The sequence below is a fragment of the Amaranthus tricolor genome, chromosome 5 (assembly GCF_026212465.1).
Source record: "Amaranthus tricolor cultivar Red isolate AtriRed21 chromosome 5, ASM2621246v1, whole genome shotgun sequence".
In the NCBI taxonomy this organism is placed as follows: domain Eukaryota; kingdom Viridiplantae; phylum Streptophyta; class Magnoliopsida; order Caryophyllales; family Amaranthaceae; genus Amaranthus; species Amaranthus tricolor.
The window spans coordinates 16220166-16237219 of NC_080051.1; the positions used below are offsets into that span (position 1 = coordinate 16220166).

The following is a 17054-nucleotide window of genomic DNA, read 5'->3' on the forward strand; positions in this document are numbered from 1 at the left end:
TTAAAATTATAATAAAAAGGTGGGCAATAGAAAAAATTTTAGGGTTTAATGGTCGGATGAGAAAAATAAAACCCCACTTCTCACGTTCAATTTATACCCAATTTCAGTAAAAAAAAAATAAAGAAAAAGTCTATAACTAAATGAGAAAATCCCGTAACACACAAAAGCCCAGAGAAAATTATGTTATAGTAGATCGGAGATGAATTATTCAACGGTACAAATTACTTCCGACGGCTATTTAAATGGGTTTCTTCATTTCCTCATTTCAAGTTTACCTCTTCTAATTACAAAAACCCCTGTTTAGGGCTTTTGTATTGTATATCTTGGTCTTTATATGTCCGGAAAAAAAGGTTTACTCATCTTTAATTTTCAGTCTTTTAAACACATTAATATTTTATTATTATTATTATTATTATTATTATTATTATTATTATTACAAATTTATTTATTTATTTATTATTTTTATTATTATACTTAATTTTTTTATTTATTATTATTATTATTATTATTATTATTATTATTATTATTATTATTATTATTATAAATGTTTATTTATTAAAATAAAATCTTTGTATGGTAAATTTTATTGAAGTGCTACTCAAAATAATAATTGTATTGAAGTACTATTCAAAAGAATAACAGTTAATCTTAGATTATACTTTTACTATGATTTTTAACTATTTTTAGTTAAAAAAAGGGTAAATTTAAATTTATAAATTTGTAAATCAAATACACAGAGCAATTTTCGTTCCCTTATAATAACAAGGCTTTTGAGCAACAAAAATAGGGTTCTGATAAGTGTATTAGAAAAAGTAGTACCCAGATTTGCAATGGGTTGAACGCTTATAAAGCATCAATTGACGGAGACATATTCATGGTTGGATGGTTATAACTCATGTCCGGATCTGGATTTATTCTCACCAGATTTAAACTCAGACTTATTAATAAGTTTTGGAAGATTTATATTTGTTTATATCTGGACTTTAAGAAGCTATAAATTTTGAACGTAAAAAAATTTTTGGTAAGACTGCCTATAGTATATAATTGGGTTCGCCTAACAGCTAAAAATAAAAAAATGGATTAAAAGCCAAAAATTAAAAAATGTGATCCCAAATTCAAAAATAAAAAATTAATTATGACTTTAAAGGTATCAACACTAATATTAAAGTGATTAATTTCAACTTAAAGTAAACCTTAAATAGATCAATTAAAATAAAAAGTTTCAATTTTGACATAAAAGTGATTAATTTTGACATTAAAATGATTAACTTCTACTTACAAGTTTATGACCTTAAATAGATCAAATATTTTAAAGTCTTTAATTTCCATGCTAAAGTGTCAATTCAAACCTTATATTAATCAATTACATACTCCCTTCGTTCCACTATACTTGCTATATTTTTACTTCTTATGCAATCCAATGTCTTATTTTAATTATTTATATATTAAACTATACACATTAAAAAATTATAAAAGTTAATATAGTGAAAGTATTCGATTAGATGATTTAAACAAGATCCCACTTGACTATATTTTTTCTTATACATTAGGCGCAATATATAAATAAGCTTGAACAATGAATAGTGGCAAAAACCATTATGTAGCGAGTATTTCAAAATGGAGGAAGTATAAATTAATCAATTAAATGACCAGTTACAATTTTAAAAGAAATTAAAAAATTTAAACAATAATCATAAAATATACAAATGAAGAAACGACTTAAAATACGTGTTATACCCTCATTGAAAATATTGTAGCCTTTTTCTATCACTAGTTGTGAGACCGCATGCGTAATGCAGTTTTACATTTTTATTAAAAATAATGCGAATAAAAAATATTAGAACATCAATGTATGATAAAGGGTGATAGTAAGTAGCATAATTAAAAGGCAAAATGTTAAAAAACTACCTAACATAAACCCAACTTTGCAAATAACTACCTTAACTAAAAAATTTTGCAAAAAACTACCTTACATAATACATTATTTTGCAAAAGAGTACCTTGTAACGGAATTAGGCCTTTGACCGCTTATTTTGACGTTGACCAGCACGTGCCAGTCACGTGTCACCTTCATTAACCTAAATCTCCTTTCTCCCAAATTCGCAGCCATTCTTCCAGCTCGAAATTCCTGAAGCTTTCACCAATTCACCAATTCGCTCCCATCCAGCTCGTAAGATCAAGTTCATTGGAATTTCTAAGCAAATCCGGTATGTACTACTAATTAATTATGGTTTTGTACTTCTTTGTTGCATCTTAGTTATAATTTTAAATTTTTTCGTTTTTAGATTTGCTTCCTCCTGCAGCTAGATTTGCTTCTTTGTTGTTGTATCTGAATACTATATTAGGGTTCTTAAAATTAGCTATATCAATCCGTAAAAATTAGCTAAGATGAAGAAATTGACAATCCGTAAAAAAGCCATTGATTCGAAAAAGAAGCAGTGTGAGTTGTCAACTGAGGTGGGTAATGTAAGGGTAGATGATGTCTTGATTGAAAGTTCTGAGCTGTTTTTAGCAAATGTAGATGGTAATGCTGATGAGGATGAGGATAGTAGTAGTGATGATGATTATACATGTGTTAATGAAGATGAATATGAGAATGATTCTGATTTGTTTGCGGAAAATGTAGTTTATGGTCTTGATGATGTGTTTATAGACGATGAGGAAGTTAGGTTGATATTAGATAAGGAGGTTGATGAGCAAAACAACACAGACATGTACTTTAATGATGATGAACCGCAGTCTGATGATTATGATTTGAGTGCCTTGATTGATGATGAGGAAGGTATATGCAGCTATCCTACATTCAACCCTGAGATTGATTTCAAGGGTAAGATTAATTTGTCTTTAGGGCTTAAGTTTCCTTCGACATATGTGTTTAGAAAAGCACTAAGGTACCATGCTATTGAATGTGGTTACAATTATTATTACCTGCATAATGGTACAAATAGGATCAGTGTGTATTGCTACAACAGATGTGATTGCATGAAATTGAAAGGTAGAATTGTGAACTGTGTTTGTGGGAAGGAGAAGAAGTGTTATTTTAAGGTTCATGCCGTGAAATTGAAAGATGAGGAGACAGTTCAAATAAGGAGTTATTTTCCAAACCACACATGTGGTCACCAACACCAAAATAAGAAAGTCACTGCTTTGTATTTAGCTGAGAAATACATAGATGATTGGAGGGACAATCCAACCTGGGAATTAAAGGCATTTAAGAAACGGGTTAATAGAGAGTTAGGTTGTGAAGTGAAGTATTCTAAGTGTTACATGGCTAAAAGAATTGCAATGAAAATGCTATATGGTGATGCTAGTGAAGAGTATAGCAGGGTTTGGGATTATGCGGAAGCAATAAGGACGTTTAATCCAGGAAGCACAGCAATCGTTAAATGCATTGGAATAGACACACCCCCACCTTTGTTCCAAAGGATGTATATATGCTTGACAGCGTGTAAGGAGGGGTTTGTAGCTGGCTGTAGGCCTATTATAGGTGTTGATGGGGCACATCTGAAGGGAAAATTCCCTGGGGTTTTGTTCACTGCTGTTGGTAAAGATGGGAACAATAATATCTTTCCCATTGCATGGGCTGTGGTTGAAACTGAAAATGTAGAAACATGGATATGGTTTCTAAATCTTCTGGTGGAAGACCTTAGGTCGGTAACTGCATCGAGTAGTTGGGTTGAAGCAGAAGGTGAAGCTTTCACCTTCATGAGCGATAGGCAAAAGGTAATTTCTTGTTAATACATTTCTTGTTTCAAATGTAACTAATGAATTTACCCTAAAAAAACTTGTGTAAAATGCAGGGTTTGGTCGAAGCTTTGAACTCAGTGGTTCCTGAATGCGAAATTAGGTTCTGCTGTAGGCATATATGGGCGAACTTCAAGATCAAGTTCCCTGGAGAGTTGTTCAAACAACACTTTTGGAGTGCAGCCAGAGCCTACAACAAGGTATGGAATCATTTATGTTTATAGAATCTTTTAGATACATAAATGAATTTAATGTCAAACTAATTAGTAGCAATTTTCGTTACAGAATCATTTTGATAGAGAAATGAATGTAATAAAGAATATTTCTATTGACGCATATGCATATCTAGCTGCTATTCCTGCAAAACATTGGTCTAGGCATGCTTTTTGTAGTAGGAGTAAGTCTGGGATGTTATTGAACAATATTTGTGAGGCATTCAACAATGTGTTAGTAGAAGCAAGGGCGAAGCCTATAATTTCCCTAATGGAGTGGATTAGGAGATATGTAATGCAACGAAGCGCAGCCAAAAGGGAAGGGTTGAGTAACTTTCAAGGTGAGTTGATGCCAGCTATCACTAAAATTATTGAAAAAAATGCAAAAGAAATATATGGTTTAAGGGTAATCCCAGTGGATGTTTATGAGTTTGAGGTGGATGATATTGAAGACTGTTACGTTGTAAACTTGGCCAATAGAACTTGCCATTGTGGAAGTTGGGACGTTATAGGGATTCCTTGCAAACATGCCGTTGCTTGTATTGTGCTTAGAAAATTAGATGCCAAAGACTTTGTCCACGAGGCGTATCTCGTAGAAACGTATCGAAAAACGTATAGTCCAAAGTTTTATGGTATGCCAGGACACAAAATGTGGCCAACAACCACTTTAGCCAAACCACTTCCTCCACCATATAGAAAGATGCCTGGAAGGCCTAACAAGAGGAAAAGAAAGAAGGAAGTTGGTGAAGGTAAAGGACGAAAGAAGGCTATTACAGAATTCAAGCAAAGGAGATGTGGTAATTGCGGTGAAGTTGGTCACTACAAAAAGGGCTGCAAAAATCAACCTAAACCACCACCACCAACAAAGACCAAGTCAAAAGGTGGAAGGCCTAAAATGGGATCTTCTTCTACTCAACAATCTACAACCAATGATGTGCCTAGCTCCAGTGGTCAACAACAAACGCAAAACGCTGCATCTACTTCATGTATAATGGATCAAAATAGTCAAATATAGACTTGTACTATGTTGAATTATGTCTGGGATGTACCCTGTAATGTTGAGCTTAATTAAATGTTTTTTAGCAAATGAAGTATGTATACTCAGAATGTACTGTTGCTCTAATATTGCTGTACCCAGTTGAACTTAATGTAATGTTCCTTGCAATCAGTAATTGAATTATTTGCACTATCTTGAATCAGTAGGCATATATGTGTGAATCAGTAATGTTGTTGTACCCTGTACCCTGAAGTGCTTTGAATCAGTTCACATTTTGAAGATGAGTATACAGAGTATCAGTGAAGCTGAGTATCAAAGTGTGCTTTGAATCAGTTCACATTTTGAAGATGAGTATACAGAGTATCAGTGAAGCTGAGTATCAAAGTGTGCTTTGAATCAGTACTTTTTGTGCTTTGAATCAGTATGCAGAAGATGAGTATGCAGAAAATATGTGCAGCAATGTGTAATTGAACTGATTGTTTAAGTTGATTGAATAGTAATTGAATAGTAATTGAACTGATCATGTGGATTTAAGTTGATTTCTGTTGCAGCAACTGTGTGTTTGAAGTTGAACTGATTGTTTGTGCAGCATGTATTGAAGTAATCAGTAATTCAACTAAAATTGAATATTGAATAGAAGTTGAAATGATCAGTTCAGTAATTTAAGTTTATCATTAGCAATGTGTGTTTGAATCAAGAATGTGTGTGCATCAACAAATTGAATCAATATTGGCCATAATCAGAAAATGTGTTTGAAACAAGGTGTTGATGTTGATGTTGTGCAACAAGGTGTTTGAAACAGCAATGAACTGATCTTGTGGTGCAAATGTGTTTGAATTGTGTTTGAGGATGATTTTGAACTGATCATCAAACACATCACCAACAGAACTGATCATTTTAGTATGCAACAATGTTGATGTTGATGTTGTGCAACAAGGTGTTTGAAACAGCAATGAACTGATCTTGTGGTGCAAATGTGTTTGAATTGTGTTTGAGGATGATTTTGAACTGATCATCAAACACATCACCAACAGAACTGATCATTTTAGTATGCAACAATGTTGATGTTGATGTTGAACTGATCACCAACAATGTTCAATAATTGAAGAGAGCCATGTTTAGTATTCAATGTTCAACAGATCATCAACCACATCAGTTCATCAGTTCACCAGCAAACACACAGCAAATTTTGGCAAATCAATTCACACACAGCACCACAGCAATGTTCAACAACTCAGTACATCATTCATTCATTCATTCATACACAACACCACAGCACCACAACAAACATACACAGCACCACATCAAACAAAGGAAGCACAGAACAATACCTGCAAAGAAAATTAAATGGAAAAAATAAAAAGATCATTCATTCAATCAGAATCATCATGTTACAATATCCAAATCAATCTTACAATAATGCTTAACTAGGTGCTAAACATCAGTTAGCACCCTTGATTAATACAAGAAATACCAACAGAAAACAAAAAAAAAACCCTAAAAAAAAGCTTTTGATATGATTTCCAAGCTCCCTCTGATTCAACCATTTCTTCTTCAACATTTTAATTTCTGAAAGAGCTTGTTCATTTTCGTGTTCCAAGCAACATATCCTTGATGTCAAGATCTTGATTTCGGTTGCCAATTGACGCTTTTCCTCCACAAGCTTGTTAGTGAGTTTTCTTTGCCAAACAACCATTTCAGGTTCATCAACCCATTTAAACTTTTTGCAACCCCTCGATTTTGTATCAGGATTATAAAAAACGCAAGTATTAAACCTTCTTCCAGGATTTTCCTTGGTCCATGAAACCCTCCTTGCAAAGGGAACTCCACACGCACAATTTTCAATGGAAGAGTTTTCGCTTGAAGAAGAAGCAGACATAACTGATTAATTGGAAGAAAACGATGATCTTTGAGAGAATTAGGGTTTATCGCAAATGGGAGAAAAGAGGAATGAATGGAAGATGAAGCAGGATTGAATGCTGGGAAGTGAAAAGAAGGAGATTTAGGTTAATGAAGGTGACACGTGACTGGCACGTGCTGGTCAACGTCAAAATAAGCGGTCAAAGGCCTAATTCCGTTACAAGGTACTCTTTTGCAAAATAATGTATTATGTAAGGTAGTTTTTTGCAAAATTTTTTAGTTAAGGTAGTTATTTGCAAATTTGGGTTTATGTTAGGTAGTTTTTTAAAATGAGACATGGAAAACATTAGATAATCTTGAATGTACTTACGGGAAAAGTGTAAATGAATAATTTCGGAATTGTTGGGTTACATTTATCAACCATATGTAGACACTAATTAATGAAGTAATTTTAGATAAATCCACTACAATAGCATTGCGCTTAAAGTATTTTCTTGCGGTAGATCTAACCTTAGCTTGCACATTTTGAGGTGAAAAAAATCTAACTGATGGACTTTACTACCATCTGAACCAATGGAACATAAGAGGGCATGATTCAGTAGATTGGTGTTACATAGCATGCTGCAATCTACATATGAAATCACGAGGCATATACCAGCACTAAAAATAAGTGTTAAAATAGCGATGGCGAAACGACGACGGCCACATACTCATCATCATAAGCGACGAATTGGCGACACAATAGCCATCGCCTATAAATTTATGGTGATGAGTGATGGCTGGGCGACGAGAAGAGCTAGTCGCCAAGTGGGGCGATGGCTGGAGTTCATCACCAGATCGTCACCAAAAAATTTCAACAGTCAAATTTGATGAATCAGCATATGGCGACGGCTGGTTGTGGTAGCCAGCTCGTCGCTCCTGGGGTCATTTTTTTTTTCATGGCGACGGGTCAGCGTCGTAGCCTCCTCGTCGCCAACTTTGTCCACTTTTTTTGAAATTTGAATTTGAAAATGGCGATGGAATTTTAGTCACCTTATCGTCTCCATATTTTGTTTAAATATACGAGACGTATCTTTTCATTGTTATATTTCAAAAACAAAAGCAAAGCGGGTTGACAAAGGTTAGTAGGTTCATTCTAGTACATAATTCATTCGTGTTTATTTTCATGAATTATTTTATATATATTTTTATTGTCATTAATTTACTTGAATAATCAATTGAATAGTTATATTATTATACTATATATAGGTGTTAAAAATGAATGTTGGGCAATAAAAAGTTGAATGTACAACAGAAGAAAAAATGGAAAGTTTAGTTTAAGATTTATGAGAGGGTTAAAAGAGTTTTTAGATTTTGCTTGTAGAAATAGCATGAGTTCTGAAATTAGATGTCCTTGTAAAAAGCATAAAAACTGTTGTTATAAGGAACCAAATGAAATAAGAGAACATCCAAGTGGGAGTATCATCAAACACTGAGGTAGGAACAAATTCTGATGTTGTAGAGGTAGTAAGAGAGCAATCGTCAAACAATCTAAATCCTTACTCACAGATTGTGTATGATGTAGTTGCTAGTATATTTCCAGACACTTATCATCAGTTTCTTCCCTATACTTTAATGTTGTAACGGCAAATAATGAACCATCAATACACGTCGACGAATATCCAAACCCTCATTGTCGACAGTTCTTTGAAATTTTGAATTCTGTAAACAATGCTTTATTTGAAGGTTGTAAAAATCACACCAAGATGTCTACTATTGGTCGACTTACAAATTTGAAGACAGACCATCGTGAGTTACTCGTTCAGAAGATAGATTGTAGTCGTAACAGATGTATGATATATTGGGGGAACAATTCGAATGCAAATTACTATCGTATTTGTGAAACTTCTAGGTGGAGAAGAAACGATGATAGTGATAAGGTTTCACGCAAACAATTTCATTGTTTTCCTCTTGGCCCCATATTATAAAGATTGTATGCTTTAGAGGCAACAACTAGTTATATGAGGTGGCACGCAGAGCACTACACTAAAGATGGAGAGATGATACATTCGCCTAATGCTGAAGCGTGGTTGACATTCAACAACATACATCCAGATTTTGCATTGGAGACTCAAAATGTGCGGCTTGGTATGTAATCTGATGGTTTTACCCCCTTTGGAAGTTCGGGACAATAATATTCATTGTGGCCTGTGATTGTCATCCCATACAATCTTCCACCGAGGATGTGCATGAAGAAGCCATATATGTTCTTGACGGTGATTGTCCTCGGGCCGAGTAATCCAAAGCACAACATTGACTTATATCTTCTAACTGTGAGCAGTTTTAATGTGGACAATCAATGACTTTCCAACTTATTCGATGTTGTCTGGGTAGAGTACAACGGGGCGATATGCTTGCCCTAATTGTATGGATGATTCACAAGCCTTTTACCTCACACATAGGAAGAAGATGTGTTGGTTTAACTATCATAAAAGGTTTTTAGATAGAAGTCACCCTTATAGAAGAAATAGAACAAATTTCAGATCTCGTGTTGTTGAGAAAAGAGATCCATCTATTATTCGGACTGGACATAAATTGCTTGGTGAATTTGACCAATTTGGATTTTGAGTGTCAATGAAAAAGACGCACCAAAACATAATAAGGAGAGGAGCATCCTCTAGGATTTTCCATATAGGAAAACTAACATGATTCGACATAATCTGGACGTCATGCACATAGAGAATAATGTATTTGATGACATATTCAACACGTTGATGTGTGTGCCAAACAAGACAAAGGATCACATCAAGGGAAGACACGATCTACTTGAACTTGGCATACGTTCAAAATTGCATCCTATAGGTGCATGCACTATTAAATCTTTATAATTTTGATACCACCTAATAATAATAATTCATTTAACATGTTATTTTGAATATTTATAGGTACGTCTATTCCGAAAGCTTCCTATACATTAAATGGCCAACAAATTGGTGCTTTGCTTCATTGGTTGAAAAGCATAAGATTTCCTGATGGTTATGTGTCCAATATGGCAAGGAATATTGATATGGCCAGGCATCAATTGTTCAGCATGAAAAGTCACGAATGTCATGTTTTCATGCAATGATTAATTCCAATTGCATTCAGAGAATTGCTGCTGTTAAAGGTTTGGGAAGATCTTTTTTCGAGTTGAGCTTATATTTTAGAAATTTGACAACCACAAAGCTATGTTTGGAGGATTTGAGAAAGATGGAAGAAGATATTCCAGTTACCATCTGCAAACTAGAGACTGTATTTTCGCCCACATTCTTTGATAGCATGAAACACCTTCCTATCCATTTGGCATATGAGGCAAGGATTTTAGGACCAATCCAATACAAATGGATGTATCTGTTTGAGAGGTATATTATATGTAATTAATATTCATATAGCTTATTGATTTATTACAAAGTTGATCTAATTTTTTATATAGGTACCTCACACATTTGAAACTTAATATGAAAAATAAAGCTCACGTTTAAGCCTTAATATGCAATGTTTATTTAACCGAGGAAGCATCGCATCTTGTTTCCCACTACTTTGAGTCACATGTCCGATACAAGGTCAGAGACCTTCTTAGGAATGATGATGAAAGTTACAACTATGTTAGATCTGATGTGTTGTCAATATTTAGTCACCCGATCAAATTTCATGGAAAAGGAAAAGCATATATATATATATTTTGGATGAAAATAATTACGCGATTGCCCAAAGATTCGTGCTAAAGAACTGTCCAGAGATGGATTTATTTGTGTCTGAGTTTAAAAGTTCAGTTTAAAGACATGAACCGAATTGGTCAAGTAAGAGGATTGAAACGTTTGTGTAAGAGAATTTTACATATGCGTTAAGAACATCAGTATGTTTTTCATCTTTTAACATCTTTTATGTAGAACATATTTACGTTATTAAAATTTATAATATTGTTTTCATTTATTTCACCGGCCAGACAAGGATTGTTTGATAACCTAAAGAGCAATCTTATTTTGAAGCAGATGGCTGAAGGACCACTGAAACATGCTCGGAGTTACAATGTATGTTATACTAACGACTATAGATTCCACACAGTACTTCATGCAACCAATAAATCTGTAGACAATTGTGGAGTGTGCGCCAAAGCTACTGACAACAGTGCTAACAAAGACGATTTTTACGGGCAATTGCTTGAAATTATAGAGGTTGAATATCCGGGGATGCCTATTAAATAAAATAGCCACGGAACAAACGTTATTGGTCTGCATTAGTATAATACAAGTGTAGAAACTCGTGCAATACACGGTTTTTTAGCACATATTTTTGATTGTCTTCTAACATTCAATTAAATAAAATAAACTAATTATTTATGAATGAATTGTGCTTATTTTGATTTGATTTAAACTAATTTATTTGGTTTAAATTTTGAACTAATTCAATCAGCATTTAATAATCAAATAAATATATTTTTGAAAAATATTTTTTTACTTATGTATAAAATATTTTTTTTAAATAGTTAATTTCTTAAAGATTTTTATATTGATATAAAGAATTAATGTAATGAAATATTTTAATATTTACCTTATTTAGTTTAAAATTTATTGAGGAAAATAAATTTTCACGCAATTAATTATGGCCTTACTAAAAATACTTACCTATTTTAACTTTAATTTATTAGGAAAACTCTAAGAAGTCGCCAAATGTTATTTTCCAATTCTTTAATTTAGAGTTTTCATTTTTAGTTTTTTAATTGTTATTTTTACTTTATTTTATTTTATTTATATGCATTTTAATTATCTTTATTTTATGTTTAAGGGTCACACGTGTGTGATAAGATGTAGACTTGCGGAGTTAGCTTAAGCCTCACTCGGTCCTATCCGTTGGAGAAAGTTCTCTTATTCTTTCTCGAGTCGGAGACTCTTTTGCCGCGCTCTCCTTTATGGGTATGAGTTATCGTCGTCCTTCTCTCCTCAGACCCTGATCATAGTTTTCGATAGGCGGAATACACGATGATGATGATGATGATGATGATTAAGCAACAAATTTTTAAAATTGATAAATTTTTTTTACTAATTGTTGATTTCTTAAATATTATTCATTGTTTGATAAAAATTATTTATTTAAATATGACGAATATAATACTCATGTTTAAATTAGTTAGGAAGTTTAAAAAATTGATACGTTTTAAAATTTTCAAAAATTATCTATTTTTAAGTCCCATTTACAACAAATTATTGACAATCAAAATACATAATATATGTTGTAATGATATGTGTATAACTGTATAATGTATTTATAACTGACATCAATCCATATTTATATACAAAAATTAATTAATACAGAGTGATAAAATCAAAATATTATATTGAAATGAGTATCTCATGAATTATCATCAAGGACCAATAACAAAAATATATAAATCATTAATATGTTAAAATCTCAATCAACATTATTGTTTAATTTAAGATGTATAATTGCTTAATTTAGCGAGAAAAAATAGATTTGAAAAAAGTCGCAAGGTAAGATAAAATTCTGGCACATAGGATACAGATCCAATCAAAACGTTCCATTTGGCATGGCTACTATAAGAATGATATTTATCATTTTACAATCTTTTCAATAAATAGTATGATTGTGAATCTTTTCCCTCAATAATGTTTTTTGGGAACTTATTTTCCACTCTACGCTAATGGGAAATTTATTTCCCATGATACCGTCCATGTAGAACAGTACATAGAATATTTTTTTTAATTTATTCTTTAGATCACACCGTTATCTCAAGTGATAGTTTTGTATATTTCTTTTAACAAACCGCTATCTGAGATGACAGTTTAATTCAAACCATAATTTTGAGAAAAAAATTTTAAAAATATATGAGAAAACTGCTAATTTAAAATTTTGTATTGAAAAAATTTCTGGGCATGTAAAAGGTTGGTTATGGGCCAAAATCCAATATTGATGAAACTAAAAAGGAAAGGCAAGGAACTAATTTCATTGAAAATTTGGAGCGCAGATGGTTGGAAGATTCTCCCTAATGTACGCCTGGGAACGTGAAACGATATGGAAGGTAATATCTAATATGTTTCCCTTTTACCCAAAATGAGAATTCTTTTATAAAAAAACAACCCAATCCTTAAAGTTCGCCACCCCTTTTCATTTTTTCGCCACCTCCTTCTAAAATTAGGTATTTGTCCCTGTAGTTTAAAAAATTACAAAAATGCCACTCCTTACAAATTTCTTATTAATAATAATAATAATAATAATAATAATAATAATAATAATTATTATTATTATTATTATTATTCAAAAAAAAAAAAAAAAGTTGAGTCGCCCAAAATTGGGCGACTGAACCATGGTCCAGTCGCCCAATTTTGGGCGACTCAATTTTTTTTTTTTTTTTTCTTTTTGGAAAATAATAATAATAATAATAATAATAATAATAATTTATAAATTAATGTGGTCTATTAGCTCAGTTGGTTAGAGCGTTGTACTAATAACGTGAAGGTCACAGGTTCGAGACCTGCACAAGCCATTATTTATAATAATTATTAATTTTTTATTATAAATATGATAAAAAATTAATAATTATTAAATAATGGCTTGTGCAGGTCTCGAACCTGTGACCTTCACGTTAATAGTACAACGCTCTAACCAACTAAACTAATAGACCACATTAATCTATAAATTATTATTATTAGTATTTATATTATTATTATTATTTTCCAAAAAGAAAAAAAAAAAAAAATTTGAGTCGCCCAAAATTGGGCGACTGGACCATGGTTCAGTCGCCCAGATCTGGGCGACTGAACCATGGTCCAGTCGCCCAATTTTGGGCGACTCAACTTTTTTTTTTTTTTTTTGAATAATAATTATTATTATTTAATTTTATAATTGTTGTTTTTATTATTATTATTATTATTATTATTATTATTATAAATAAAAAATTTGAAATGAGTGGCAAAATTGTAATTTTCAAAAAATCAGGGGCAAATTCATAATTTCATTTGGAGGGGGGTGGCGAAAAAATGAAAAGGGTGGCGAAGTTTAGCAACACCCAGAAACAATGATGGGGAATTAGACTCTATGATTGTCCGCTTCGGGCAAAGTCCGCACAAACACCATATACTAGTACAGAAACCCGTGTAATGCACAAATTTTTAAATGCGTTAATATTTTAATGAAATTTTAGACTGATATAAATATTAAATGAAGGTGGGTAATTAAGTATTTACATATGTATATTGTAATTGAAAAAGAATTAAATATAAAAAAACTCAAAATACGTTGTTAATCAAGAGTTTATAGGTTTCTAAATATATCTATTTATACTACATACTCAGTACGATGGTATATTTCACCATCCTTGTCGCATATGAGAATTTTTAGTCCTTTCCTGCTAGTCACTCTAGAAATAACGACGTAAAATTGTCCATAACTATAAAAGGCTAAGGTAGGAACATACCAACATGTGATACTATTTGTCCTTGACTTTTATTAATAATCATTAATATTCCATGTTCCCCTGCTATGAATTTTTTGAATACAATTTAAACTCATGCTTATTCTATAAAATATTAATAAACAACACTAAAGGTTTAGAGATGAGAAATAGTATGAGCAAACAATTGGAATGGCCATATGAGGCTATTTATATTGTAATTTATGACATGAAAGTATTTATACATTTTTATTTTTATAAAGAAATGATTAAATTACAAAATATCAGACAAAAATTTTAATTGATTGATTTTTGTTGCATTATATTTGGTAGCTAAGATAGTTTGATTGCCTACACACTCATTGAAGTTGGTTAAGTTTTTTGCATTAATTTATTTATTTCCATAATTATCATAGTTTAATATTTTTGACAATTTTCCTAAAATTCAAAATTGTAATTATGGTAGTCTAACAGTGTAAATGATTGAATTTAATGATTAATTAAATGAATTTATGTCATTTAAATTTTTAACAACTATTGCTCGAAAGAAGGGCAATTGTGTACTTCTAGTATTTAATAAATTGCAATATTATTGGAATGAAAGTAATTTATTTTGCAGTATAATTTTCTACCAGTGTATTTTTGTTATTTTATCTATTTTTCAGTATAATTTTCTAAATTGTACATTTATATATAACAATGTAATTGGAATAATTCTGATTTATTACATCCATTAATGTATAAATTTTTCCAAATATGCAAACGTGTAAATATGGTAAGTCAAAAATGCTAATAAGTCAAATTCCATTAATACTATCCAATGAAAAAAAGACAAATACATGCTTACGATTAAATTGTCTTTTGCTAAAATACAATAAAATTAATTGAATGTATGATGTTATAGTTAACATTTTATTTTACAAATTTAAGGGTTATACATGGAAATTTGGTATACCAATGCATTAGTTGTTCAATTTGATAGACTACAATTATTATAATGTCTTACATAGTTTAGGTAATAGTTAGCACATATTCATGTTTTTACACTTTATTACACTAATAAAACTATTTTACAAGAATATCATACTCAAACCTGGTACTTCTACACAACAACTAGGAATACTTTTCAACGACCATATTGTAGGACTGAATTAGTGCTAGACATTACACCCATGGAGCCGGTTCCTGATGAAGAAGGAAAATCACTCAATGGCAACGATCTCCAAGCTCTCCACCCTTCATTCATTAAACTATGGCTTACAATATCATATTCGGAAGGTAAATCAGGCAGAGTTACACTTACATTCAGAAATTATATCACTTGTGTTAGACTATGTATTTCAGTTACTGTATACGTATGGCGGTTTACTAGTATAGCAGTTAGTGTGGCAATGTGGCAATTAATTAGGAGCAGTTTAGGAGCAGTTTTTTTTACAGTTACTTTAGAACTCATGTATATATGTTGTGACCATTTCAGATGAAATAATAACACAGAAACAATAAACCCCAAAACTTGGTGTTAAACCAGAATTCGTTTAAACCAGAAATCATGGTATCAGGGCCAGGTTCACTTGTCTCATTGTAGGCCTTGCTTCAGCCCGTGGATGTAGACACATAAGGCCTAATCTCAACACGAGCTCGATTTCCATTTCCCGAAAATCTGTTCCATTCTTGGATCAACTGTCTTAAGAATGTCTCCGCTCTTCCAACAATGATAAACCCAATCACTCAAGAAAAAATCCTCTGCATCCTCATTACTTAGTGGCCTTCTCCCGCAACACACTTCGAGTAAGAACATTCCAAAAGCGTACACATCAGTGCTCGTTGAAGGCTTACGTGTTATGCTAACCTCTGGTGCAATGTATCCAATGGTTCCCACCACATGAGTAGTCCGAGGATCATTATTATGATCATAAAGTCTAGCAAGGCCGAAATCACCTAGCCGCACATTCATATTAGCATCTAATAACACATTACTTGCCTTCACATCGCGGTGAAGTACTACTTGTTCCCATTCTTCATGAAGATATAGAAGAGAAGATGCCACACCTTAATGATTTTAAATCTCGAAAACCAATTTAGATTGGATGTTTCTTCCTTGTTGAAGAGGAACTTGTCAAGGCTTCCATTAGGTATATAGTCATATACTAAAATCGACTCTCCTTTTCTTCTACAATAGCCTAATAGTTGTACTAAGTTCCTATGCCTTAACCTACTCATGCTAGAAATCTCCGCGACAAATTCTTTCATCCCTTTTTTCGAATCATGCAAGATTCGTTTCACGGCAATTTGGGTGTTTGTGGAAGGTAATACACCCTTGTACACCTTACCAAAACCGCCAACTCCAAGAAACTCTGATTCTCTAAAACCCTTTGTTGCTACATAAAGATCCTTGTATGAGAATCTATATGATGCATACTCCTTTGTTGCTAATAAAGATTGGCCTCTCTACCAGTTCGATGTAAAGAACGCATTCCTACATGGCGAGATCGAAGAAGAGGTGTATATGCATGCTCCACCGGGATTTTCAGGTGAATTTGCTCCAGAAGAAGGATGTAGACTTAAAAAGGCGTTATATGGCTTGAAACAGTCTCCAAGAGCTTGGTTCGGTAGGTTTACCACAACAATGAAGAAATTTGGGTATAAACAAAGCCATTCTGACCATACGTTGTTCCTAAAGAAAGGGGATGGTCAGATCACATGTCTAATCATTTATGTGGATGATATGGTAATAACTGGGAATAATGAGAGGGAGATAAAAGAGCTCAAAAGGAAATTATTCATGGAGTTTGAGATGAAGGATTTGGGGAACTTG

At 32.4% G+C, this 17054-nt stretch overlaps 2 protein-coding genes across 3 annotated transcripts; one reads left to right on the forward strand and one right to left on the reverse strand.

Moving 5' to 3' along the window:
• The first annotated feature begins 1923 nt into the window (after positions 1–1923).
• LOC130814087 (uncharacterized) lies at positions 1924–5155 on the forward strand. 2 transcript variants are annotated; one of them, XM_057680090.1, is made up of 4 exons: positions 2148–2207; positions 2286–3723; positions 3801–3944; positions 4030–5155. In XM_057680090.1, exons 2-4 carry the CDS (start codon positions 2389–2391, stop codon positions 4969–4971), a joined length of 2421 nt encoding a protein of 806 aa, XP_057536073.1. In that variant the 5' UTR covers positions 2148–2207; positions 2286–2388; the 3' UTR covers positions 4972–5155. The 2 variants fall into 2 exon arrangements, with proteins under 2 accessions (XP_057536071.1, XP_057536073.1); XM_057680088.1 differs by having other exon boundaries at positions 1924–3723.
• A 10210-nt stretch (positions 5156–15365) lies between these two features.
• Positions 15366–16713, reverse strand: LOC130813487 (L-type lectin-domain containing receptor kinase IV.1). Its single transcript, XM_057679322.1, is given in 5 exon segments — positions 15366–15553; positions 15804–15902; positions 15905–16291; positions 16294–16668; positions 16710–16713. Coding segments are annotated over 5 exon segments (1053 nt in total).
• Between the last annotated feature and the right edge of the window lie 341 nt (positions 16714–17054).

What these genes read in the sequence shown, in the direction of transcription:
- LOC130814087 (XM_057680088.1), top strand. Translation starts at nt 2,389, where the DNA reads ATGAAGAAATTGACAATCCGTAAAAAAGCCATTGATTCGAAAAAGAAG. An exon ending in TCATGAGCGATAGGCAAAAG is followed by an intron (nt 3,724 to 3,800) that starts GTAATTTCTTGT and finishes TGTAAAATGCAG; the next exon opens with GGTTTGGTCGAAGCTTTGAA. An exon ending in CAGCCAGAGCCTACAACAAG is followed by an intron (nt 3,945 to 4,029) that starts GTATGGAATCAT and finishes TTTTCGTTACAG; the next exon opens with AATCATTTTGATAGAGAAAT.